This window comes from Helianthus annuus, chromosome 17 (genome assembly GCF_002127325.2).
Source record: "Helianthus annuus cultivar XRQ/B chromosome 17, HanXRQr2.0-SUNRISE, whole genome shotgun sequence".
Lineage (NCBI taxonomy): Eukaryota > Viridiplantae > Streptophyta > Magnoliopsida > Asterales > Asteraceae > Helianthus > Helianthus annuus.
In genome coordinates, this window is record NC_035449.2 from 71000641 (window position 1) to 71027234 (window position 26594).

The window sequence follows — 26594 nt, forward strand, 5'->3', positions numbered from 1 at the left end:
ATTAGAAACCCACTTAGCATTTTTGATTATTGTTGAATGTTATGTTTATTTATTTGGAACCATGTACCCTACTTTAGAATTTAATTAAATGATTTAATTCATATTGTCACATTTAGTGTTATGTTGTTTTGAGCAATTTGTACGTCTCATCCCGATTTTTCCGCCATCGGTTGGGGTGTGACAGATTGGTATCAGAGCCATAACTATAGGGAATTAGGTAGGATTGTCATACTTTTCCCTAGTCTATAGTAGGAGTACTCTGATACCAGATTGGTATCAGAGCCATAATTATAGGGAAAAGTATGAAAGTGGAAAATCGAAAATGGGTCATGTATACTCACCTTAGAGTGCGTTGCGTATTTCTTGGAATAAAATAAGAATCAAAGATTTTCCCAAAGAGAGCGTGCACAAGAGAATTACCCTATTAATTTTGAAGGATTTTGTTAAATATTGGGAATTTTGGAGATTATTAAATAAAGTAGGATTAACATTTCTAATTATTAATCTCATGCCTTATATTTTATATTTAATAAAATATGATAAATAAATGAGTACAATAAATATTGATTTTTACCAAAGTATTATAAATATAGTTATCAAAATGTTGGGTTAAATAAATAACACTCCTGAAATGTATATAATTATTTTAGATTAATAATCTTGAATAAATAATCTATTTGTACATATAAAATAAATTAGAATTATTATTTTATAAAAAAATTCAGTTTTTTTTCTAATATTTATTTATTTATTTATTTAATATTAATATCAATTGTTTTTATTATTATTATTATTAATATTATTATTATTACCAATATTATTATTATTACTAATATTATTATTATTAATACATCATTACTATTATCATTAATATTATCATATTCTAAATCAGATTTATTTAATATAATTATTATTAATAAAAATATTATTAAAAACAGAATTATATGTATTATATTGTATAAAACAGCTTTATTCACATAATATATAAAAACAGATTTATATAATTGTTAAAAAAACAGATTTATATAATTGTTAAAAACAGATTTATTTACATAAAACAGTTTTATTTATATAGCTATAATTAATAAAACAGATTTATTTTTATATTTTTAATCTAAAATAAATTATTTAAAACAGAATCTATATTAATTATTTTAAATCAGAATTTGTATTTTTATTTCAGAATTTATATTAATTGTTTTAAATCAGAATTTGTATTATTTATATCAGAATTTATATTATTATTAAAATCAGAATTTAAAACAGAAATATTATTTCAAAATAATATTCAGAATTTATATTTTTATTTTCATTAAATTAGAATTATTATTTTATAATAATTAGAATTATCATGTTATATATATATATATATATATATATATATATATATATATATATATTAATGTGAATTATTATAGACTTATCATTTTATTTAGCAATATTATATATATGTGAATCAGATTTATTAGTTTAATCACCATCTTATTTATTTATATGTATATATATATATATATACACATATCATAATTACTATTTATTTGACCCAACAATTTAGTAATAATATTTATAACATTTTGAGTAAATATTATTATAATAACATATAAAAATCAGTATTTATTGTGAATTACTTGTTTATAAATAAATTGTCATTTATTTTTATTAAATACACAATATATAAAATAAGGCATATTGTTGTTAGATGTCTTAGAAATATAATGTTGCCTTGTTATTTAAACAAACCCCAAATTCCCAATATTTGACAAATACTCAAAATTAATAGGGTAAATCTCTTGTGCAACGACACTTGGAACAATCCTCATATTCTCTTTCCAAGAAATACGCAACGCACTCCAAGGTGAGTATACATGACCCATTTTCGTTTTACACTTTTGGGTGCAATATGTATTACATATCAAACATCACAACACGTTAAACATTTTATGCACACTCATTCCATATTCTATGTGACACACTCTATTCATGTTAGACATGTTATGCTACTGTAAACACCTAATGACTATGTGTTCATTAACTTCGTACAAGCCTCCCCTAACAATGGTAGCGCTATAGGTTGAGAAACGCCCCTCCTGTTCTATGAGCAGGTATTGTTAGGTTAAACTATGTCAACCTACTCAAACTCGTTTGGGTACACTTTAATTGCGTTAAACTTTGGTTTGGGCACATAGAGTAACATCGTTTCGAGTATATACTGTTAACATGATATTGTATTTCACATTTGGATATGAGCAAACATTTTAAACACGTACTATGCTATGTATGAAAACTTGTATACTCGCCAACATGCTTTTGTTGATTTTATTTTAATACATATTGCAGGTTGAATGATCAAGAAAACAAGAATCAAGCTAGGATGGACATTAGAAACCCACTTAGCATTTTTGATTATTGTTGAATGTTATGTTTATTTATTTGGAACCATGTACCCTACTTTAGAATTTAATTAAATGATTTAATTCATATTGTCACATTTAGTGTTATGTTGTTTTGAGCAATTTGTACGTCTCATCCCGATGTTTCCGCCATCGGTTGGGGTGTGACAGATTGGTATCAGAGCCATAACTATAGGGAATTAGGTAGGATTGTCATACTTTTCCCTAGTCTATAGTAGGAGTACTCTGATACCAGATTGGTATCAGAGCCATAATTATAGGGAATTAGGAATGTCTTGCCTAGTCTATAGTTTAGGAGCTTTCTCACTATGTGTTGCTTAAAACAACTTCCTTTCTATCTTCACTTGCTTCTCTCTACTTTCTTTTGGACTTCTAAATTATACATGCCTTTCCTAAGGCTAACACAATACACACTTGGGAGCTTTGAAGACACTCTTACAACACAATTGAAATGATTTATCAAGATAGGGGTGATTCCCACACTTGGTGATGATTTTCACTCAGCTATACTTTGATTTTTTCACGAAATCTACCCTCAAGTTAGGAGTGATATCCAAACCTTGATGGGAGTTTTCCATTTCATATTCTAGTGGACCCTTATCTTTTGATAAGTACCAACCACATTAGGGTACGATGTTATCAAGTTAGAGGTGATACTCGCATCTTGTTTAACTAGTCCCACTCCTCGATTTTCGCTCTCGCCAAAGTTTCGATTTCCCAATCGATTAAGGACGTGTAGTAACTGGAAGGGTTAGGTACCGGTAGTCGGGACGTCCTGTCTAGGCTTGGCATTCGTATAAATCCATTAAGGACCCGTTGCCTACCTGGGGACCATCGATGAGAGTACTAATACCTATTTGGCCAAAGCACGTTTCCTTAATTCGAAAAGGACTTTGATTTACTTTGGAATAGTCTTATGTTACGTTCCGTGACAATCCAATTTTTACAATGAATCTCTTTTATGCTATCTCAATTTTTATGTGTTTTACAATTGTACGATATATCATTTCAATTTAATACATGCAAACTAATATGTTATACTGGATTCGTGATTACTGGGTTATTCTTATGTGATAAACTTGTCTTTTAACCCACACCTTAACATGTATAGCACTATGCGTAGTGCTATAGGAGTAGCGCCCGCCCGTATTCTAGTGGTCATGTTAAATTAACAACATTACACCCTCTTCGTTGCGACGATGTTGGGTAGTCAACTTTGCGGTACACGATGGGTTGACATGTTTATTCACATGCCAGTGATACGTTAATCTTGTTAACAAAGTATGTCATGTGGATTGTTCTAAATTTTTATGCTAATACTCATATTTCCAAAAATGGAAGCTTATCGTAAAGATAGGAGTGATTTCCTTACCTTGACGATTAGCTTCGCTCAATTTTCAACTTCACCAATGAGCTAGGGGTGATCTTCTTACCTCAGGGGTAGTTGCCAACTCTTTTTCGTTATCAATGAAACTTTATATTTGATCGTTACTTTCATTTCAAGTTTGGAGACACGAATCGCACTATCTCCGCAATCTAAAACAAATTATAATAACCTCTTGTGAACGAATTAAATTTACGGTTCTTTCATTTCTATGGTACAGTATGTGAAATTTATGATTATGCTATGTGAAACTAATTGAACATTTTTGTATGCTATATGAAACTATATGCTATGTGACGCATTCATGAAAACAATTTATTTAAATACAAATTATGATCAAGTCTCGTCTATTCTTTGTCTTGAATCCCTATATGTCGCCACCTCGTTAACAACTTTTATTTACGCCTTTTCAACATACTTCACATTTCAAAATTTCCATTTTAGCCAAACAATTCCGCAAGAATGCCATTTTTTTTTTCGTCGAAAGTCTTCTTCTTAGATTTCGAGGACGAAATCTCCTAAAGTAGGGGAGACTGTAACATCCGTTAAAAATTGGGTTTCCAAAATCCGACCTATTTAATTCAAATCTTTGTGACATACTAAAAAAATTTGGGATTTATTTAATTCAAATTTCATAAAACTAAATACACAAAAAAAAAATGGATATAAAAAAAAATGATTTTTTTTTTATATGAAATGTGTTAAGTCTTATGTTAATGGTATTCTACTACGAATGAGTATGTAACTAAAAAGTAATAATCCATTAGGCATGATTTAAAGATTTCGTACCTCATACATATATATATATATATATATATATATATATATATATATATATATATATATATATATATATATATATATATATATATATGCTATCAACACAAATATATACCAATAATATGTGTATTCTAACATTACAGTTAATCTAATTATACAATATTAACGATTAGGAATATTGTATGGAGACAACATGTATATTTAAGTAAAGTTAAAAAAAATATATATATATAATAATAATAATAATATACATGACAAAGAGGAAAACAGTTGGGTTTTACCGCCAAACAAGAAACATCAAGCATGGGCTGTCATGTTTCCTTTTCTTCAGCTCTTCATAATTTTTCGTAATTGAAACTGATAAAGCGTTTCCTATATTCGATTCAATCACGAGCCTTCCAAACTTGCCGCCAAAGATGCCAGCGACACCACAACCATTGTTTCCTTTTTTTCAATTCTTCAATGAATTTTTCGATGATTGAATTTTTCGATGATTGATACGATTCCGCGTATCCAAATTCTGTTACGCAAATTTCTAACTTACCATGCTTACAAAGAAAGTGAACCTAGACTTATATTGCAAGACACATACAAAGCGGTCTCAAATCATTTCCGTACTTGGTGAGTCATGCGAACTCTATAAAAGCCGAAGCCTTTCACTCGTTTCGACACCTTCGTTACCACCTTCTCACAAGCCAAAATACCTCACCGTTTTACTCTCTCTCTCCCGTTGGTTCACGACTCCCGGAGTTCACCGGAGAATCCAGAAGTTGCCGGAGCACCGAGCACCGAGTCGGAAACCAACCGAAGTTTACGACGGAGCTCGAGTCGTCTTGTTCGGTATACATGAACCTCTTATTCTCTTTTCGTTTTCATACTTACAACAGTAAAACTCATAAAGAATCATGAAACTATAATTGAATCCTAAATAAAAAGAAAAGAAAAAAAAATGAAACTTGTTTCATGTCTTGTCGTTGTTTTTGAATGTAGAAGGTGACTAGAGTGGGTCATGAAGCTTTCAAAACTTTGGGATATTATTTTAAAATTCGTTTTTTTTTACATTTTGTTAAAATCCATAAATCTTTTAATAATCAAAATGTTTTATTAATTCTTTATCTTTTAGAAAAAAAAACCTTGATAATCCATAAATTTATAAACAAATATTCTTTTTCTCTTTTACAATAAACTCTAAAAATAATCAATTACCAAATTATTTTAAATTTTTATATATAATGCTATTTAATAGTTGATTAATTTGTAAACTCTAAATGTTAGGAATTTTACTCAACCTATAAATAATAGCCGAATCGTTACATGTTATTTTTAAATATCTAGGTCAATCGCTCTTGTTCGTTTTGTTGGATTTGTTATCTTTACTCGTACGTTACAAGAAAACGCAACGCAACCAATGTGAGTATACTCGATCCCATTTTCGTTTTAAACACATTTGGGTGCAACATGTATTCCATATTCAAATTACACAACACTTGAGTCTTGTTTTAATCACACTCTATCCACATTCAAACATGAAACACTTTGATGCTTGTTAATCTCTTATGCTATGCAAGTTGAACGTGTTAATCTCAATGCCCTTGAGTCTTGGGGTATTGCGATGTTGAACGATATGTGAACGATATGTGAACGATGTTGAACGATAATGTGAACGATATGTGAACGATATGTGAACGATATGTGAACGATATGTGAACGATGTTGAACGATATTGAATGGCAAAGTAGTAACATGTATCATTTTATTCATGTTGGATATGAGCACATTTAAACATTTTATTCTACTATGCTATGTATCAAACTTGTATACTCGCCAACGTTTTTGTTGATTGTACTTTAATACATGTTGCAGGTTGATAGACAAGATGATGAAGAAGCAAGTTAGGGTGGACTAGAAACTCACCTAGAAAATAAACTATGTTTGAAATTTGATTTATGTTTTGATCATGTTGAACAATGTATGACATTTTAGTCATTTATGAAATTTGATTTAATCAATATTGTCACAAATAGTGTTATGTTGTTTTGAGCAATTTGTTCGTCTCATCCCGATGTTTCCTAAATAAAAACTTTATGATCAAAGTCTCATTTTATAAACCTTTAGATATAATCTTTTCAAAAGTTTCATCTTGATTTCGAGGACGAAATCTCCTAAAGTATGGGAGACTGTAACGCCTCGCGTTTTTGAACTTTCTATTTATAGCTTGTTGACTTGTACTGTCCTATTTTAGACAATTGTACTCTCAGTCAACTTAATCGAATTTCGAGACTTGAATCATAATGAAAAATTGCATCGTTTTGATCATATGCTTGTTTTAATACTAAGTTATGCTATTGCACGTTGAAACACGTTGAAACTATGTTAAGCACGTAAAAACAGTGAAATTCCATCTAAATCTCAGCTCTTAAATTCATCGCTGCCAAGAGATTACCCTAAACCGTACAAAAATTGGGAATTCGTACGTTAATTCGGTTGAAATATCAAAATTTGGGTTAAAATGATTTTTATACTATTTTATTAGTATTTTAAATAAATAAATTAATAATTAAAATTAAATAAATAAATAAATAAATATTAGAAAAAAAAACTGAATTTTTTTTTGGTTTTTAAGTATTTTTGGTTAGTTAAACTAACCCCGTTAGTGAAAACCCAGTTATTTCAGCTAACTGGGTTAATATTATCAAAGGGCAGCACTAACTGAGTTAGAAAACTCAGTTAGTGACTAACTCAGTTAGTCTAAGCTGTTATAAAAAACAAATGGGTTTTTATGCGCGTGCCAGGGATCGAACCGGAGACCTCAAGTATAACAAACGACTGACTAACCACTCGGCCGGGTATGCCACATCCGTTTGGTTATGGAAACATAATATATTTAACCACTGATTACGACCGTTTTTTTTAAATCCTTAACAACCGCCAAGACAGTAACAGCAACAGGTTCGACATTATCGATGATTTTACGGGATTGACTAATAGTTACCGCGTTTCCTTTTTGGATTCAATCAATCACTCAATCAATCACGATCATTCCTTTCTTTGTAAGCTCGAACGATTATAAATATCGAGACCATGATTCCTGTTCGACACACCACAACCGTTTCGATCACCTCACCCCTCGACACCTTTCTTCTTCCTCACCTCGCCGGAAACCACACCCACTGCTCACCGGAGAACCTCCGCACCGCCACCACATCGCCGGAACTCGCCGCCGTCAACCACCGCCGGTCGCCGGAGCCGGAGAAGACGACCGGTAAAAGCCTCCGATTCCTTTTTATTTCCGTCGATAATTTTATTTTACTGTTAGTCATGTCTTTTTTTTATTTAATATTAATATCAATTGTTTTTATTATTATTATTATTAATATTATTATTATTACCAATATTATTATTATTACTAATATTATTATTATTAATACATCATTACTATTATCATTAATATTATCATATTCTAAATCAGATTTATTTAATATAATTATTATTAATAAAAATATTATTAAAAACAGAATTATATGTATTATATTGTATAAAACAGCTTTATTCACATAATATATAAAAACAGATTTATATAATTGTTAAAAAAACAGATTTATATAATTGTTAAAAACAGATTTATTTACATAAAACAGTTTTATTTATATAGCTATAATTAATAAAACAGATTTATTTTTATATTTTTAATCTAAAATAAATTATTTAAAACAGAATCTATATTAATTATTTTAAATCAGAATTTGTATTTTTATTTCAGAATTTATATTAATTGTTTTAAATCAGAATTTGTATTATTTATATCAGAATTTATATTATTATTAAAATCAGAATTTAAAACAGAAATATTATTTCAAAATAATATTCAGAATTTATATTTTTATTTTCATTAAATTAGAATTATTATTTTATAATAATTAGAATTATCATGTTATATATATATATATATATATATATATATATTAATGTGAATTATTATAGACTTATCATTTTATTTAGCAATATTATATATATGTGAATCAGATTTATTAGTTTAATCACCATCTTATTTATTTATATGTATATATATATATATACACATATCATAATTACTATTTATTTGACCCAACAATTTAGTAATAATATTTATAACATTTTGAGTAAATATTATTATAATAACATATAAAAATCAGTATTTATTGTGAATTACTTGTTTATAAATAAATTGTCATTTATTTTTATTAAATACACAATATATAAAATAAGGCATATTGTTGTTAGATGTCTTAGAAATATAATGTTGCCTTGTTATTTAAACAAACCCCAAATTCCCAATATTTGACAAATACTCAAAATTAATAGGGTAAATCTCTTGTGCAACGACACTTGGAACAATCCTCATATTCTCTTTCCAAGAAATACGCAACGCACTCCAAGGTGAGTATACATGACCCATTTTCGTTTTACACTTTTGGGTGCAATATGTATTACATATCAAACATCACAACACGTTAAACATTTTATGCACACTCATTCCATATTCTATGTGACACACTCTATTCATGTTAGACATGTTATGCTACTGTAAACACCTAATGACTATGTGTTCATTAACTTCGTACAAGCCTCCCCTAACAATGGTAGCGCTATAGGTTGAGAAACGCCCCTCCTGTTCTATGAGCAGGTATTGTTAGGTTAAACTATGTCAACCTACTCAAACTCGTTTGGGTACACTTTAATTGCGTTAAACTTTGGTTTGGGCACATAGAGTAACATCGTTTCGAGTATATACTGTTAACATGATATTGTATTTCACATTTGGATATGAGCAAACATTTTAAACACGTACTATGCTATGTATGAAAACTTGTATACTCGCCAACATGCTTTTGTTGATTTTATTTTAATACATATTGCAGGTTGAATGATCAAGAAAACAAGAATCAAGCTAGGATGGACATTAGAAACCCACTTAGCATTTTTGATTATTGTTGAATGTTATGTTTATTTATTTGGAACCATGTACCCTACTTTAGAATTTAATTAAATGATTTAATTCATATTGTCACATTTAGTGTTATGTTGTTTTGAGCAATTTGTACGTCTCATCCCGATGTTTCCGCCATCGGTTGGGGTGTGACAGATTGGTATCAGAGCCATAACTATAGGGAATTAGGTAGGATTGTCATACTTTTCCCTAGTCTATAGTAGGAGTACTCTGATACCAGATTGGTATCAGAGCCATAATTATAGGGAATTAGGAATGTCTTGCCTAGTCTATAGTTTAGGAGCTTTCTCACTATGTGTTGCTTAAAACAACTTCCTTTCTATCTTCACTTGCTTCTCTCTACTTTCTTTTGGACTTCTAAATTATACATGCCTTTCCTAAGGCTAACACAATACACACTTGGGAGCTTTGAAGACACTCTTACAACACAATTGAAATGATTTATCAAGATAGGGGTGATTCCCACACTTGGTGATGATTTTCACTCAGCTATACTTTGATTTTTTCACGAAATCTACCCTCAAGTTAGGAGTGATATCCAAACCTTGATGGGAGTTTTCCATTTCATATTCTAGTGGACCCTTATCTTTTGATAAGTACCAACCACATTAGGGTACGATGTTATCAAGTTAGAGGTGATACTCGCATCTTGTTTAACTAGTCCCACTCCTCGATTTTCGCTCTCGCCAAAGTTTCGATTTCCCAATCGATTAAGGACGTGTAGTAACTGGAAGGGTTAGGTACCGGTAGTCGGGACGTCCTGTCTAGGCTTGGCATTCGTATAAATCCATTAAGGACCCGTTGCCTACCTGGGGACCATCGATGAGAGTACTAATACCTATTTGGCCAAAGCACGTTTCCTTAATTCGAAAAGGACTTTGATTTACTTTGGAATAGTCTTATGTTACGTTCCGTGACAATCCAATTTTTACAATGAATCTCTTTTATGCTATCTCAATTTTTATGTGTTTTACAATTGTACGATATATCATTTCAATTTAATACATGCAAACTAATATGTTATACTGGATTCGTGATTACTGGGTTATTCTTATGTGATAAACTTGTCTTTTAACCCACACCTTAACATGTATAGCACTATGCGTAGTGCTATAGGAGTAGCGCCCGCCCGTATTCTAGTGGTCATGTTAAATTAACAACATTACACCCTCTTCGTTGCGACGATGTTGGGTAGTCAACTTTGCGGTACACGATGGGTTGACATGTTTATTCACATGCCAGTGATACGTTAATCTTGTTAACAAAGTATGTCATGTGGATTGTTCTAAATTTTTATGCTAATACTCATATTTCCAAAAATGGAAGCTTATCGTAAAGATAGGAGTGATTTCCTTACCTTGACGATTAGCTTCGCTCAATTTTCAACTTCACCAATGAGCTAGGGGTGATCTTCTTACCTCAGGGGTAGTTGCCAACTCTTTTTCGTTATCAATGAAACTTTATATTTGATCGTTACTTTCATTTCAAGTTTGGAGACACGAATCGCACTATCTCCGCAATCTAAAACAAATTATAATAACCTCTTGTGAACGAATTAAATTTACGGTTCTTTCATTTCTATGGTACAGTATGTGAAATTTATGATTATGCTATGTGAAACTAATTGAACATTTTTGTATGCTATATGAAACTATATGCTATGTGACGCATTCATGAAAACAATTTATTTAAATACAAATTATGATCAAGTCTCGTCTATTCTTTGTCTTGAATCCCTATATGTCGCCACCTCGTTAACAACTTTTATTTACGCCTTTTCAACATACTTCACATTTCAAAATTTCCATTTTAGCCAAACAATTCCGCAAGAATGCCATTTTTTTTTTCGTCGAAAGTCTTCTTCTTAGATTTCGAGGACGAAATCTCCTAAAGTAGGGGAGACTGTAACATCCGTTAAAAATTGGGTTTCCAAAATCCGACCTATTTAATTCAAATCTTTGTGACATACTAAAAAAATTTGGGATTTATTTAATTCAAATTTCATAAAACTAAATACACAAAAAAAAATGGATATAAAAAAAAATGATTTTTTTTTTATATGAAATGTGTTAAGTCTTATGTTAATGGTATTCTACTACGAATGAGTATGTAACTAAAAAGTAATAATCCATTAGGCATGATTTAAAGATTTCGTACCTCATACATATATATATATATATATATATATATATATATATATATATATATATATATATATATATATATATATATATATATATATGCTATCAACACAAATATATACCAATAATATGTGTATTCTAACATTACAGTTAATCTAATTATACAATATTAACGATTAGGAATATTGTATGGAGACAACATGTATATTTAAGTAAAGTTAAAAAAAATATATATATATAATAATAATAATAATATACATGACAAAGAGGAAAACAGTTGGGTTTTACCGCCAAACAAGAAACATCAAGCATGGGCTGTCATGTTTCCTTTTCTTCAGCTCTTCATAATTTTTCGTAATTGAAACTGATAAAGCGTTTCCTATATTCGATTCAATCACGAGCCTTCCAAACTTGCCGCCAAAGATGCCAGCGACACCACAACCATTGTTTCCTTTTTTTCAATTCTTCAATGAATTTTTCGATGATTGAATTTTTCGATGATTGATACGATTCCGCGTATCCAAATTCTGTTACGCAAATTTCTAACTTACCATGCTTACAAAGAAAGTGAACCTAGACTTATATTGCAAGACACATACAAAGCGGTCTCAAATCATTTCCGTACTTGGTGAGTCATGCGAACTCTATAAAAGCCGAAGCCTTTCACTCGTTTCGACACCTTCGTTACCACCTTCTCACAAGCCAAAATACCTCACCGTTTTACTCTCTCTCTCCCGTTGGTTCACGACTCCCGGAGTTCACCGGAGAATCCAGAAGTTGCCGGAGCACCGAGCACCGAGTCGGAAACCAACCGAAGTTTACGACGGAGCTCGAGTCGTCTTGTTCGGTATACATGAACCTCTTATTCTCTTTTCGTTTTCATACTTACAACAGTAAAACTCATAAAGAATCATGAAACTATAATTGAATCCTAAATAAAAAGAAAAGAAAAAAAAATGAAACTTGTTTCATGTCTTGTCGTTGTTTTTGAATGTAGAAGGTGACTAGAGTGGGTCATGAAGCTTTCAAAACTTTGGGATATTATTTTAAAATTCGTTTTTTTTTACATTTTGTTAAAATCCATAAATCTTTTAATAATCAAAATGTTTTATTAATTCTTTATCTTTTAGAAAAAAAAACCTTGATAATCCATAAATTTATAAACAAATATTCTTTTTCTCTTTTACAATAAACTCTAAAAATAATCAATTACCAAATTATTTTAAATTTTTATATATAATGCTATTTAATAGTTGATTAATTTGTAAACTCTAAATGTTAGGAATTTTACTCAACCTATAAATAATAGCCGAATCGTTACATGTTATTTTTAAATATCTAGGTCAATCGCTCTTGTTCGTTTTGTTGGATTTGTTATCTTTACTCGTACGTTACAAGAAAACGCAACGCAACCAATGTGAGTATACTCGATCCCATTTTCGTTTTAAACACATTTGGGTGCAACATGTATTCCATATTCAAATTACACAACACTTGAGTCTTGTTTTAATCACACTCTATCCACATTCAAACATGAAACACTTTGATGCTTGTTAATCTCTTATGCTATGCAAGTTGAACGTGTTAATCTCAATGCCCTTGAGTCTTGGGGTATTGCGATGTTGAACGATATGTGAACGATATGTGAACGATGTTGAACGATAATGTGAACGATATGTGAACGATATGTGAACGATATGTGAACGATATGTGAACGATGTTGAACGATATTGAATGGCAAAGTAGTAACATGTATCATTTTATTCATGTTGGATATGAGCACATTTAAACATTTTATTCTACTATGCTATGTATCAAACTTGTATACTCGCCAACGTTTTTGTTGATTGTACTTTAATACATGTTGCAGGTTGATAGACAAGATGATGAAGAAGCAAGTTAGGGTGGACTAGAAACTCACCTAGAAAATAAACTATGTTTGAAATTTGATTTATGTTTTGATCATGTTGAACAATGTATGACATTTTAGTCATTTATGAAATTTGATTTAATCAATATTGTCACAAATAGTGTTATGTTGTTTTGAGCAATTTGTTCGTCTCATCCCGATGTTTCCTAAATAAAAACTTTATGATCAAAGTCTCATTTTATAAACCTTTAGATATAATCTTTTCAAAAGTTTCATCTTGATTTCGAGGACGAAATCTCCTAAAGTATGGGAGACTGTAACGCCTCGCGTTTTTGAACTTTCTATTTATAGCTTGTTGACTTGTACTGTCCTATTTTAGACAATTGTACTCTCAGTCAACTTAATCGAATTTCGAGACTTGAATCATAATGAAAAATTGCATCGTTTTGATCATATGCTTGTTTTAATACTAAGTTATGCTATTGCACGTTGAAACACGTTGAAACTATGTTAAGCACGTAAAAACAGTGAAATTCCATCTAAATCTCAGCTCTTAAATTCATCGCTGCCAAGAGATTACCCTAAACCGTACAAAAATTGGGAATTCGTACGTTAATTCGGTTGAAATATCAAAATTTGGGTTAAAATGATTTTTATACTATTTTATTAGTATTTTAAATAAATAAATTAATAATTAAAATTAAATAAATAAATAAATAAATATTAGAAAAAAAAACTGAATTTTTTTTTGGTTTTTAAGTATTTTTGGTTAGTTAAACTAACCCCGTTAGTGAAAACCCAGTTATTTCAGCTAACTGGGTTAATATTATCAAAGGGCAGCACTAACTGAGTTAGAAAACTCAGTTAGTGACTAACTCAGTTAGTCTAAGCTGTTATAAAAAACAAATGGGTTTTTATGCGCGTGCCAGGGATCGAACCGGAGACCTCAAGTATAACAAACGACTGACTAACCACTCGGCCGGGTATGCCACATCCGTTTGGTTATGGAAACATAATATATTTAACCACTGATTACGACCGTTTTTTTTAAATCCTTAACAACCGCCAAGACAGTAACAGCAACAGGTTCGACATTATCGATGATTTTACGGGATTGACTAATAGTTACCGCGTTTCCTTTTTGGATTCAATCAATCACTCAATCAATCACGATCATTCCTTTCTTTGTAAGCTCGAACGATTATAAATATCGAGACCATGATTCCTGTTCGACACACCACAACCGTTTCGATCACCTCACCCCTCGACACCTTTCTTCTTCCTCACCTCGCCGGAAACCACACCCACTGCTCACCGGAGAACCTCCGCACCGCCACCACATCGCCGGAACTCGCCGCCGTCAACCACCGCCGGTCGCCGGAGCCGGAGAAGACGACCGGTAAAAGCCTCCGATTCCTTTTTATTTCCGTCGATAATTTTATTTTACTGTTAGTCATGTCTTTTTTTTATTTAATATTAATATCAATTGTTTTTATTATTATTATTATTAATATTATTATTATTACCAATATTATTATTATTACTAATATTATTATTATTAATACATCATTACTATTATCATTAATATTATCATATTCTAAATCAGATTTATTTAATATAATTATTATTAATAAAAATATTATTAAAAACAGAATTATATGTATTATATTGTATAAAACAGCTTTATTCACATAATATATAAAAACAGATTTATATAATTGTTAAAAAAACAGATTTATATAATTGTTAAAAACAGATTTATTTACATAAAACAGTTTTATTTATATAGCTATAATTAATAAAACAGATTTATTTTTATATTTTTAATCTAAAATAAATTATTTAAAACAGAATCTATATTAATTATTTTAAATCAGAATTTGTATTTTTATTTCAGAATTTATATTAATTGTTTTAAATCAGAATTTGTATTATTTATATCAGAATTTATATTATTATTAAAATCAGAATTTAAAACAGAAATATTATTTCAAAATAATATTCAGAATTTATATTTTTATTTTCATTAAATTAGAATTATTATTTTATAATAATTAGAATTATCATGTTATATATATATATATATATATATATATATATTAATGTGAATTATTATAGACTTATCATTTTATTTAGCAATATTATATATATGTGAATCAGATTTATTAGTTTAATCACCATCTTATTTATTTATATGTATATATATATATATACACATATCATAATTACTATTTATTTGACCCAACAATTTAGTAATAATATTTATAACATTTTGAGTAAATATTATTATAATAACATATAAAAATCAGTATTTATTGTGAATTACTTGTTTATAAATAAATTGTCATTTATTTTTATTAAATACACAATATATAAAATAAGGCATATTGTTGTTAGATGTCTTAGAAATATAATGTTGCCTTGTTATTTAAACAAACCCCAAATTCCCAATATTTGACAAATACTCAAAATTAATAGGGTAAATCTCTTGTGCAACGACACTTGGAACAATCCTCATATTCTCTTTCCAAGAAATACGCAACGCACTCCAAGGTGAGTATACATGACCCATTTTCGTTTTACACTTTTGGGTGCAATATGTATTACATATCAAACATCACAACACGTTAAACATTTTATGCACACTCATTCCATATTCTATGTGACACACTCTATTCATGTTAGACATGTTATGCTACTGTAAACACCTAATGACTATGTGTTCATTAACTTCGTACAAGCCTCCCCTAACAATGGTAGCGCTATAGGTTGAGAAACGCCCCTCCTGTTCTATGAGCAGGTATTGTTAGGTTAAACTATGTCAACCTACTCAAACTCGTTTGGGTACACTTTAATTGCGTTAAACTTTGGTTTGGGCACATAGAGTAACATCGTTTCGAGTATATACTGTTAACATGATATTGTATTTCACATTTGGATATGAGCAAACATTTTAAACACGTACTATGCTATGTATGAAAACTTGTATACTCGCCAACATGCTTTTGTTGATTTTATTTTAATACATATTGCAGGTTGAATGATCAAGAAAACAAGAATCAAGCTAGGATGGACATTAGAAACCCACTTAGCATTTTTGATTATTGTTGAATGTTATGTTTATTTATTTGGAACCATGTACCCTACTTTAGAATTTAATTAAATGATTTAATTCATATTGTCACATTTAGTGTTATGTTGTTTTGAGCAATTTGTACGTCTCATCCCGATGTTTCCGCCATCGGTTGGGGTGTGACAATCAAAATGACGAAATCAAAATCGAAATCAAAATCAAAATCATCTTCTTCCTCTGCTTCCAAAGACGCCACTCAAATGGCCGCTGAACCCATCGAAATACCATACAAATCCCCTCACAACTACTTAGGTCTACTCACAAAACCCACTACCACCAACACCTTCGACTCCATCATCGACACCCTATCTGCATCAAAGTACAAAATTTTGCTAACAACAGATGCTCCCATTTACCAACAAACCCAGAGAGAGTCCTGGAAAAATGCCATTCTTGAAAAACAAGATGACATCATCATAGCCATTAACTCCTCTATACAGGGTAAAGCAATTCAAATTACTCCACAATCAATCTCAGAAGTCTTTAAACTCGATGATCAGAAAGGTAAAACTTCTTTTTCTAAAACCGAGTTGAAAACTGATTTTCTGGGTAGGGGGTATGCAGAACAACCAAAAAGAGATACTTTACAAAAGGCTATTTCCCTTCTGCACCAAGGTTTCTATTTCACACTCTTTTGATGTGTGTTTCAAATAAAACAACTGCTTTTAGCGAAATACCATTAAAGATCCAATGTCTGGGATATGCTATTCTAAATAATGAAAATTATAATTACTCCCAGGAGATCTTTAATGACTTGGTAAAAAATGTTGATAGCAAATCATTTTTGCTTTTTCCAAGGTTTTTAAGCTACTATTTTGAACAAAAAATTGGAAAAGAAAATGAAAATTTGCTCAAACAAGGTACCTATTTTAAAATAAATGGTTTAACACCTGAGACATTCTCAAGAATGTTAACACCTTCAAAAACAAAAGCAGAGGTACCTGAGCAGAATTTAGCAGATGGCACTACTCTTCAGGTATCGACTGCTGAGCCCACTGCTCCAGGTGATCATAGCAGCACAACCACTGCTTTGAAACCCACACCTGCTATTACCAAAAAGACCAAAAAGAAAACATCCAGAACGCCCCCCAAACCCAAAACAAAGGCATCTCTGGAAGATGAGATCCCAGAGCCACTGCCGGTGAAAACACAAATGTCACTAGTAACCACTGCTGCTACTTCCTCACAGCAGATGGAAGAAAGATCTCCACCCTTGCCTCAAACTCCTCCTACATCCTCACAAAAGGATCGGGTTGTAAACACAGGGACCCCACATTATGAAGCTCTAGACCCACTCGGATCCATCTTCCTCAGTCCTGATCCCAAGGACATGTCTCTTTCAACGCCCTTATCTTCACTCCTCACATTACCACAATCCATGCTACGTTTGTTGCATGCAGTTGATATAGCTCAGACACAAACCAGTTCCTCTCAATCACCTATCACCGAGAGTATACTCCCACAAGTAACTGGGTCTGATGTTTATACCTCTGCTATCCCAGCAACAGCTGAGGAGGTTACACTGTAGGAGCTGCAGGAGTTACACGTAACTCCTGTCAGTAGTTCAAGTGGAGCAGCCACTACAAATGTTGAACCCACTGGTTTATATTTGGACAGTGGTTACATTCATAAGATTCCCTTGAAGGCAATTTCTCAATAGCACCTCTGAGAACCACCAGTGAGTTTGTTATGCCCACTGGTACTTTCAAAAGGTTATCAAGTGCTGAAGGAAGAAGTCCCCAGTACCAAGAACAAGGGGCATCAATGAATGACTTTTGGGATTCAGTTCCTAAGTCACACATTGGTACAACCACTGCTGGTGGGGAATCAGATGATCCCATTAACTTGGGTGATGATTTAAAATATCAGGAATTGACGGGCAGAGTTGAAAATCTTGAAACTTCAGTTGCTGAAATAAAGGATATGGTGCAACAGCTATTAAAAGCTCAAAAAGCACAATCCACTGCTGTTCTAGCTCAAGCACCTGCACAACATGCACCTGCTGCAAATGAGCTATGGAATGTATTCCAACCCCTGCTTGAAAAACAAAAACAAATGGCTGATCAGCAGCATGCAATACATGTACAAATGCTGACAAACATGGTAGAGTCAAGGTTTAAAGATACTCAGTCAGACATCAAAGCTATCAAGGCTCACATCCAAAGTACCACTGGAAAAGTTCCTCCCACTGTTCTTTTCATGAATGAACCCTTTACAGATAATGCCTAAAAGGGGGAGAAAATCAAGTGGAAGAAGAAGGGAATTGAAGATGGTATCTATATTGAACCTGAAAAAGATAGCCAGACCAAAGCTGCTATATCAACACACACCACCTCACCGCACACCACCACAACCACTACCCTACCACCATCATCATCTATGATCACATCACCACTACCAAAACCAAAATCACCACCAAAAACAGCCACCCCATCATCTCTTCCTGCCAAAAAGCAGAAGACAGCAGATGTTACAACATCTGTTGTAATGACAACAGTGGTTGAGACACCAGTTGTTTCAACAGCTGTTAGTCAGACACTTTCCACCACTCAAACCACTGCCACTGCCATTTGAACACCTGCTCAAAAGCAGAAGACATCTACTGACACATCAGTAGTTGTAATGACAACAGAGGTTGAAACACTAGTTGTTCCAACAGCTGTTAGTCAACCATCCACCATTGCTCTCAATATTTCCACATCACAACCAAAATTCTCTTCTCCGAAAAGGCTTTACACCAGAAAAAGAAAAACTACTCAGGCAAACGAGGACAAATATGATCCTATTGCTACATAATATCCACTGGAACTGGAAGCTGTAAAAAATGAGATGAGACAATTCTACACCGAGGATGATCCTTCAACAAGAAGATTTCCTTCTCTCATAGGCTTTATAGTCCCAGAAAATATGGATGAATATCTCAAGCTCAAAGCAAGGCAGGCTAAGATAAGAGCCAAAATTGAATGTAAAGGTCAAAGTGACGAAGCCATTTCTGAAAAATTGGAATTCTTGCTCACTAAAGTCTAGCTGATGGAAGAATATGCACAAGATCTGAGCAAAGAAAAAGCAGATCTACGAAAAGAAATGAGAAAAGAATATCTTGCATACATCAAGAAAGAAAAATTCTATCCAGCTGAAGAAAAACAATTTGAAGAATGGCCAATAGTTGCTTTAAAGCATGAGGCAAACAGAATTGAAAGGATTAAAAATGATCCAAGAAAGAAAAAAACAGCTCCAAATTGGAACAAATACAAAAAGCTCATTGATAACCTTATATCTGAGTACAAAAGAAAGAAGCAGGAGCTGGTGGATGCTAAGGTGGATACTGCTGAAGCCATAGCAAAATGGACAAAGCAGTATACCGATGAGGCTTATGAAAGGCTTAAGAAAAGGAGGATAATAGTCTCAGAAACTCCAAAGAAGCCTGACTACAAAAAGCTAGAACAACAGATTAGTGCTCTTAAACCACTGATCATATCAGCAGATAACCCTATCCTTGTGAAAAACCAAGAAAAAGGAAAACTGTTGACCAGTGAAAAAGAAAAAGAAAAAGAAGCTGAGTACTTTACAGAAGCCATCAAGAAAATGGATCTAAAAGAAGATAGCTCAGTGAAACTTCAAAACCTTGTCAAAAAGGTATTAACCAAACCTGCATCACCAAACACTTCAGCAGACATGACAACCATTGAGCCAGATTAAAAGAAGAGACAAGAGCAGATTGAAAAAGAGATTGCAGAAGATATAGCTGCAGCAAACGATCTCATTGAAATGGCCTTCAAACGAATGTCTGCTGAAAGTTCACAACTTTTCACAAGGCCAATATTTCCAAACTCATCAGTGAATAAATCTCTCCCAAGAAACCCATTGGATTCAAAAATACTAAAATGGATGTCTGATCAAAAGACCCATGTATTGACCCTGCTCAGATCCAATGGTGAAGTGAAGTACATATCAAGGAAACAAGCACTAAGCTTTGGTGTTGAAAATCTACAGGATCTCCTTGAACTTACAATGTGCAGGGATGAGGATGACTCAAGTTCCAAGGACTTTGAAGCAGATTTTAAAAGACAAGTTAGGGAACTTCTGATGAGAAATAAAAATCCAGAATAATGAAGGGTTTTGGCATTATCTGTTCCAGGGGGAGACTGTTGGGATTGAACCCTACCAGAGGAACGTATAATGAAAGCCAAAACCGGATCACAACAGTGGATTCATAATAAGCAGCTGTTTACATTAAGCTTTCCCCTTGACTGTGACTCCAACATCTGATATGCTCCAAGTATTGCCCCTATCAACAACTGCTGATCCTGTAAACTACTGTTAAGCCAAAGCACTGATGAAGTTTAAAGGTTGAAGCTCAGTCTACTGATGGATTCCAAGCACTGCTGAAGAATTAAAACACTGCACATTCAAGGTCTGATCACCCTTTGAAGAAAGCACTGATGCTCAAACAACTGTGGTTGACTACATCAGTGGAATGAAGAATCAGTGTTTATACACCAGTGATTAGAATGTAATCAGTGTTTGTATGGTCAGTTGTTATAGAATAGTAGATAGGGTTTGTTAGTTTGTTAGATATCACTTTCATGGTGACGTCAGGTGAGATGCCTCAGTGGTTTGGTTTGCCTATAAATGGAGCAGTACCCTGTACTGTTACATTTGATTGACTGAGCGAGTTCTTCTCCTCATGTCCAATCCTTTCATCTTGTGCAATTAACCATGAAGTATTAGGCTGAGGGGGAGTTTAGTTTTGTAAGCATGCTTTGTAATCATTTGCTTTGATTTGTAATCCTTTGACTAATGCAAATCATGTGTTTATCAAAACTATTTTCTTCTTTGATTGTGTTTACAAAGTTTGTTGCTGATTTCCGCTGCACTTAAACTCTGTTCATCTCTATTGATTTGTTCAAATTATACAAACAAGCTCAATCATGATAGCCTCCGATCCTAACATAAAGAAAGACGACGATGAGTGGGTTGATAAGTTAGCCGATGCGCTACCACAGCATAAATGGGGAACGTATTTGTTGATTTTAAAACACATGAGAAAGTCAGAAAGTATGAACTTGGCAAAGTTCATTCAGAAGATTGAAGAGCATGAGTTGGATATTCAGAAAACTGCAATTATGAGTAATCCAAATGCTCAACAAGATGTCAGTTTATACTACAGAGGAAGCACATCTGAGTCTACTCCGAGTCCGAAAATCAAGACTGCTTTCAGTGCCGATAGTTCATCCGGAACTAGTGGTAGCATAGTAACTCAGAGTGGTGGATATTCGTCATCATATTCAAGTTTCGATCCGAATTTCACAACACCATGTCCTCAACGACAGAATTCAACAAATTTGCAATGCAATGTTACCTTGAACATTCAAAATGGTCAAAATCTCTTTCCAGAAATAGCTAAACAACACATGTCATCACTTGTTGCTATATTAGAGTCATATGAAAGTTTAGTTGCTGGACGAATTGGAAATCCAATGCTCACCAAAGAGGATTATGACCAGATTGATGTTGAAGAACTTGAGTTGATGGGTGTCAAGTGGTGTTTAGCCAGTGCTGTAAGAAGAGCAGAAAAATTTCAACAAATCACTAGAAGAAATGATTTTTGTGAAATTGGTACATCTCCGATAGGGTTTGACAAATCAAAAGTTACTTGTTTTCGTTGCAAAGAAAAGGGACATTTTAAACGAGAATGTAAAAACAGAGAAGAAACAGGAAGACAAGATTCATCTGGAAAGAACGATTATTATCAAAAATCAATCTTTCATCAAATTGAACAACAACAACAACCATCATCATCCCGTGCTATTGAAGACGGAAAGAAGAAAGCTTATCTCGTTAATCAAGATGATGAAAAAATGGCAGAGGGATTTAGCTGGGATAAATACATTCTGCCTGGTTTTGGTCTTGTTGCTCGTATTATGAAAGATGAAGAAGTCAAATCTAGTCCGAAAAGAATATCGATTTTTCCAGAATTAGGAAGTGATGCAGACACAGATGATGAAGAATAATATATTAATAAAGCTAAAAAAGGTCTGCATCCTGATAGTTTTAATTTGTTCTTTGCAGATGAGGTTGAGATGCTGAATAAGAAGAAGGCTGCCAGATTGAAGAGAAAGTTGGAAGCAAAAAGGATTGCTGAAGAAAAGAAAAAACTGGAAGATGTGAAAGCAGACGTTGAAGAAAGTTCAACAGAGAAGGTTGAAGATGATGAGCATGTAGTAAAAAAAGGAATTTGATGAAGAACTGAATGTTGTTGAAAAGACAGTGGAGAAAGTGGTAGAGAAAATTGTTGAAGTCGAAAAAATAGTCGAAGTTGAAAAAATCGTCGAAGTTGAGAAGATTGTTGAAGTTGTGAAACCTTGTCTAAAATGTTTGGAATCTTGCAAACATTGTGAAGAGAAAGACAAGAAGATTTGTGAACTTGAAGAGTTGAAAGAAAAATTATTGTTTGATGTGAAATACGTAAAGGAATCGTATGATGTGCTAAACAGAACAGTTGATGGTTTGAACAAGACAAATTTGGAAGTTGATGCGGCTATGACAATGACGAGTTCAACATCAATGACAAATCAGAAGATCATCAATGAGTATATCGAAGATTATGCAAAGCTAAAACAGGATTTGGAACTTGAAAAGATTGAAAGTGAAAGAATCAAACGATTGTTGTTGAGCTATACAACTTGTGATTATTTGATTAATCGAGTTTATCCTACTGTTGCAGGTATTGAAGCCTTTCAAGATAAAAAGACGGAAGAGGATACTGGTAAGAAACAAAATGTCAAATATAACAAATGTCCGCCTCCAATCTATGAGAGTTATTCTCCCAGAAAGCCTAATGAGGAACGATTAAAAAAGGCAGTCAACATCAAGTTAAAGTCTGAAACCGTTGATGAGTTACCAGACAACATTGATGTCACATTCACAACGTCTGACACTGATCATGAGTCTGAATTGTTAAAGAAAGTGGTGGATCAGGTGTTGGATATGGATGAAGAGTCAAATTCGGAATCTAAATCTGAAAGTTCGAGTTCATCGGAAAAGAGTCCGAGTTCACCTGTCAAACGGGTTTACAATAAAGAATTCCTGTTATCAAAATCTAATTTGAATGATGAATCAATCAAAGTGGCATATACTCTGAATGATTCAGACAAATTATATTCTGATGAGGAATTTCCAATAAGAAGTGTCAAAACTGAACAAATCAAACATGTTTTCAAATTAACAGAAATTAATTTTTCTGACATAAAAGATATAAATCTTACTGAAAAACCTAAAAAATACACTTCAAGAGTTCAACAGAGATTGAACAAGAAAAAAGGTTACAGTTCTGGTTATAGTTTTCAAAAGAAACCAAACCATAACAGTAATTTCAAAAAGAAAGGATTAGGTTTCATTCCCCCAGAAAATTTTAAAAATGAGAAAACTTATAAACCTAAAACTAAATTTGTTTCAGGAATTAGCTCAGAAGAAGAAAACTGAAGAAACCATTCTGGAGATAGACAAACAAAGAGTTTCTTGCTGAGAAGAAAAGAAAGACGGTGAAAGAATCCGAGGAAAGGGTTGAACGAAGAACCTGTTATAGATGCCAAGAAGTTGGACACATAGCTTGGAATTGTTCTAAGCCCAACAACTCAAAACAGGGAGTTTCTTCTAACCCAAAGACGAAAGAAAAATGGGTTAACAAAACAAAACAACCAACTGAAGAGATCAAAATGTTCAAAGATTCGACTTTCGAAATTGGTGAAAGCTCGAAACGCTTTTACAAAAGAAAAGTTGACTTGAACAAACAAAGATGGGTTGTTACATCAGAGAGTAGTTCTGACAATGAATCTGACTCGTCAAAGTCAGAGGAGTCAGTTGTTGTGAAAAATGAGAAAATTTCCGTTCCAGAATTGAACGATGAAAATTTTCCAAAATTGTCAAAAGAAAACTTGAAGTTGAAAGTGGGTAAAGTTGAAACTTCAGATCAATTCTTTACTGGTAAGAAAGAATTTGATGCTGAAAAAGTGTTTAATGGAAAAGTTAAACATATTTTCGTAAAGATGGTTGATGGGAATGTGAAGGGTGTTAAAGATTTTTATAAATCGAAAAGATGGTGGGATAGAGATGAATCACAATCACCCAAGGTTGGTCAGGCTTGGGTGACAACATTTTCTACTTAAAACCCTGACTTGCCGGAGCTCTCAGGTTAGTAATTGTGGAGCAGGAATCGGCACATTTCTTGAGAAATTCACATCTGTGAAATTTCGATTTACATGTTGTGTTTTCATTCTTGAAAATTGTCATCTTACAAGTGGTAAAAAGAGGTTTTCATCTGTAAGTGGTTATCAGGGTCATTAAGTTGAACCTGATTTAATCCTCATTCAAGAAGTTGATATAACAATGTGATGAATTGAACCCCAATTTTACACGTGGTAAATTCAACGAAACTTATTTTTCGAAAAAATCATTTTGATTAAAACAAACTTAAGTGTTTTGAAATCTTAATGGGAAAATAGTTTGTTGCAAGGGGGAGTTCTGATTGTTTATGCCAAGTGGATGGCGAATTGAAGCAATTCTCAACAGTTGTCACTTTACTTGTATAGTTCATTTTCAATTTTTTTTAAATGGTTTTGAATTTTAGGGGGAGTAAGAAATTTTCAGAAAATCCAAAAACATTAGAAAAATTTGAAAAATCCAAAACATGATAAAATCCAAAAAGCCAAAAAACATAGAAATATTCAAAAACGAGTTTTGTTGTGAAAAAGAGGAAAGGATAGTAACATCAGTGGACTATCACAACACGCTAAAGAATTGGAAAGTCAAATGTGATAAACGATCTCACTGAGGATATGTCAGTAGATTTTTATACATTTAGTAGATTGTTTTCGAGATATAAACTTAAATGTCAAACTTGCTTAATTCGTGGGGAACATCTCTCGGATATATGGGTAACCCCCGAAATCTTGTTTGAAAGATTTTCTATTTCTGACATACTAGGTCTTTGTGTGTGGTGATATCTGGGGTATTATACCAGGATCTCTGATTTTGCGGGAGCAATAGCCTAGTCCTCGTATAATACTTTGCATTGCTTAAATCTTTAAGCTCACACTCAGCATAAAAATGATGAAACATTGAAAAATGCTAATCATGTGTTGTTGAAGAAAAGATCCCCAAACGGGACACACCTGAAAGACGAGCCATCATCTCTCTGTATGAATGGAAGTTCTAACCTGAGCTCTCAGGGTCTCGCAGTTACCCGTTTACAGATATCATTAGTGTACACTCACCTGTAAGACTGAATATAGAAGTCTGGATACGAGAGTATATTCTGAGGTGGGACACGCAAATAAGTTGAAGTCATTAAAACACTAATCTCGTATCTCGAGACAGTTGAACTTTGTGTAAAAATTTAAGTGGATCAGTATACTGACAATCTAAGTGAATCGTTTAGAGCTTAAAATGTTTAAAGCTTAACAGTGTTAGTGATTTGTCTCAAAAACTGATATGATCCTCTTACACAAACTCACAAAAATATTGTCTGTAAATATTTCTTTACTGCATTTAATTATAAAAAATCCAAAAAGATTTTCAGTGTGTTTTAGCATAAAATTTTGAAAAATACAAAAAGATTTTCGTCAACTGATATTGAAAAGCTGATCTTTAAAATTCTAAGTGCTAAACATGATGAACAAGTTGGAAAATATTTTTGAAACAGAAAAGATAATATGTTTACGAGTGGTCATCAGAGATTATAAATGTCAAATCATGTTTTTGAAGTTTGTTTTTACAAGTAATGAGCAAAGAATAAAATTTGTCAAATTCTTAAATTTGTAAATCTTATTTTGAGGTAGAGGGTGTGCAGGTTAGCCAGGATTCTGATTCTGAGTAGAGAGCCAGGTC

General features: G+C 32.5%; 4 protein-coding genes across 4 annotated transcripts; all 4 read left to right on the forward strand.

Annotated features, from left to right (window-relative positions):
* The first annotated feature begins 4841 nt into the window (after nt 1-4841).
* On the forward strand, nt 4842-6596 carry LOC110921958. Its single transcript, XM_022166282.2, has 3 exons — nt 4842-5415; nt 5911-5985; nt 6439-6596. The coding sequence occupies exons 1-3, from the start codon at nt 5121-5123 to the stop codon at nt 6441-6443; spliced, it is 375 nt and encodes a 124-aa protein (XP_022021974.1). The 5' UTR covers nt 4842-5120; the 3' UTR covers nt 6444-6596.
* A 748-nt stretch (nt 6597-7344) lies between these two features.
* Nucleotides 7345-9614, forward strand: LOC110921959. Its single transcript, XM_035986246.1, has 4 exons — nt 7345-7421; nt 7631-7837; nt 8917-8991; nt 9474-9614. Exons 1-4 carry the CDS (start codon nt 7345-7347, stop codon nt 9547-9549), a joined length of 435 nt encoding a protein of 144 aa, XP_035842139.1. The 3' UTR covers nt 9550-9614.
* A 2362-nt stretch (nt 9615-11976) lies between these two features.
* On the forward strand, nt 11977-13731 carry LOC110921930. The gene is made up of 3 exons (XM_022166257.2): nt 11977-12550; nt 13046-13120; nt 13574-13731. The coding sequence occupies exons 1-3, from the start codon at nt 12256-12258 to the stop codon at nt 13576-13578; spliced, it is 375 nt and encodes a 124-aa protein (XP_022021949.1). The 5' UTR covers nt 11977-12255; the 3' UTR covers nt 13579-13731.
* Nucleotides 13732-14479: 748 nt separating this feature from the next.
* LOC110921931 lies at nt 14480-16749 on the forward strand. Its single transcript, XM_035986247.1, has 4 exons — nt 14480-14556; nt 14766-14972; nt 16052-16126; nt 16609-16749. The coding sequence occupies exons 1-4, from the start codon at nt 14480-14482 to the stop codon at nt 16682-16684; spliced, it is 435 nt and encodes a 144-aa protein (XP_035842140.1). The 3' UTR covers nt 16685-16749.
* The last annotated feature ends 9845 nt before the right edge of the window (nt 16750-26594 follow it).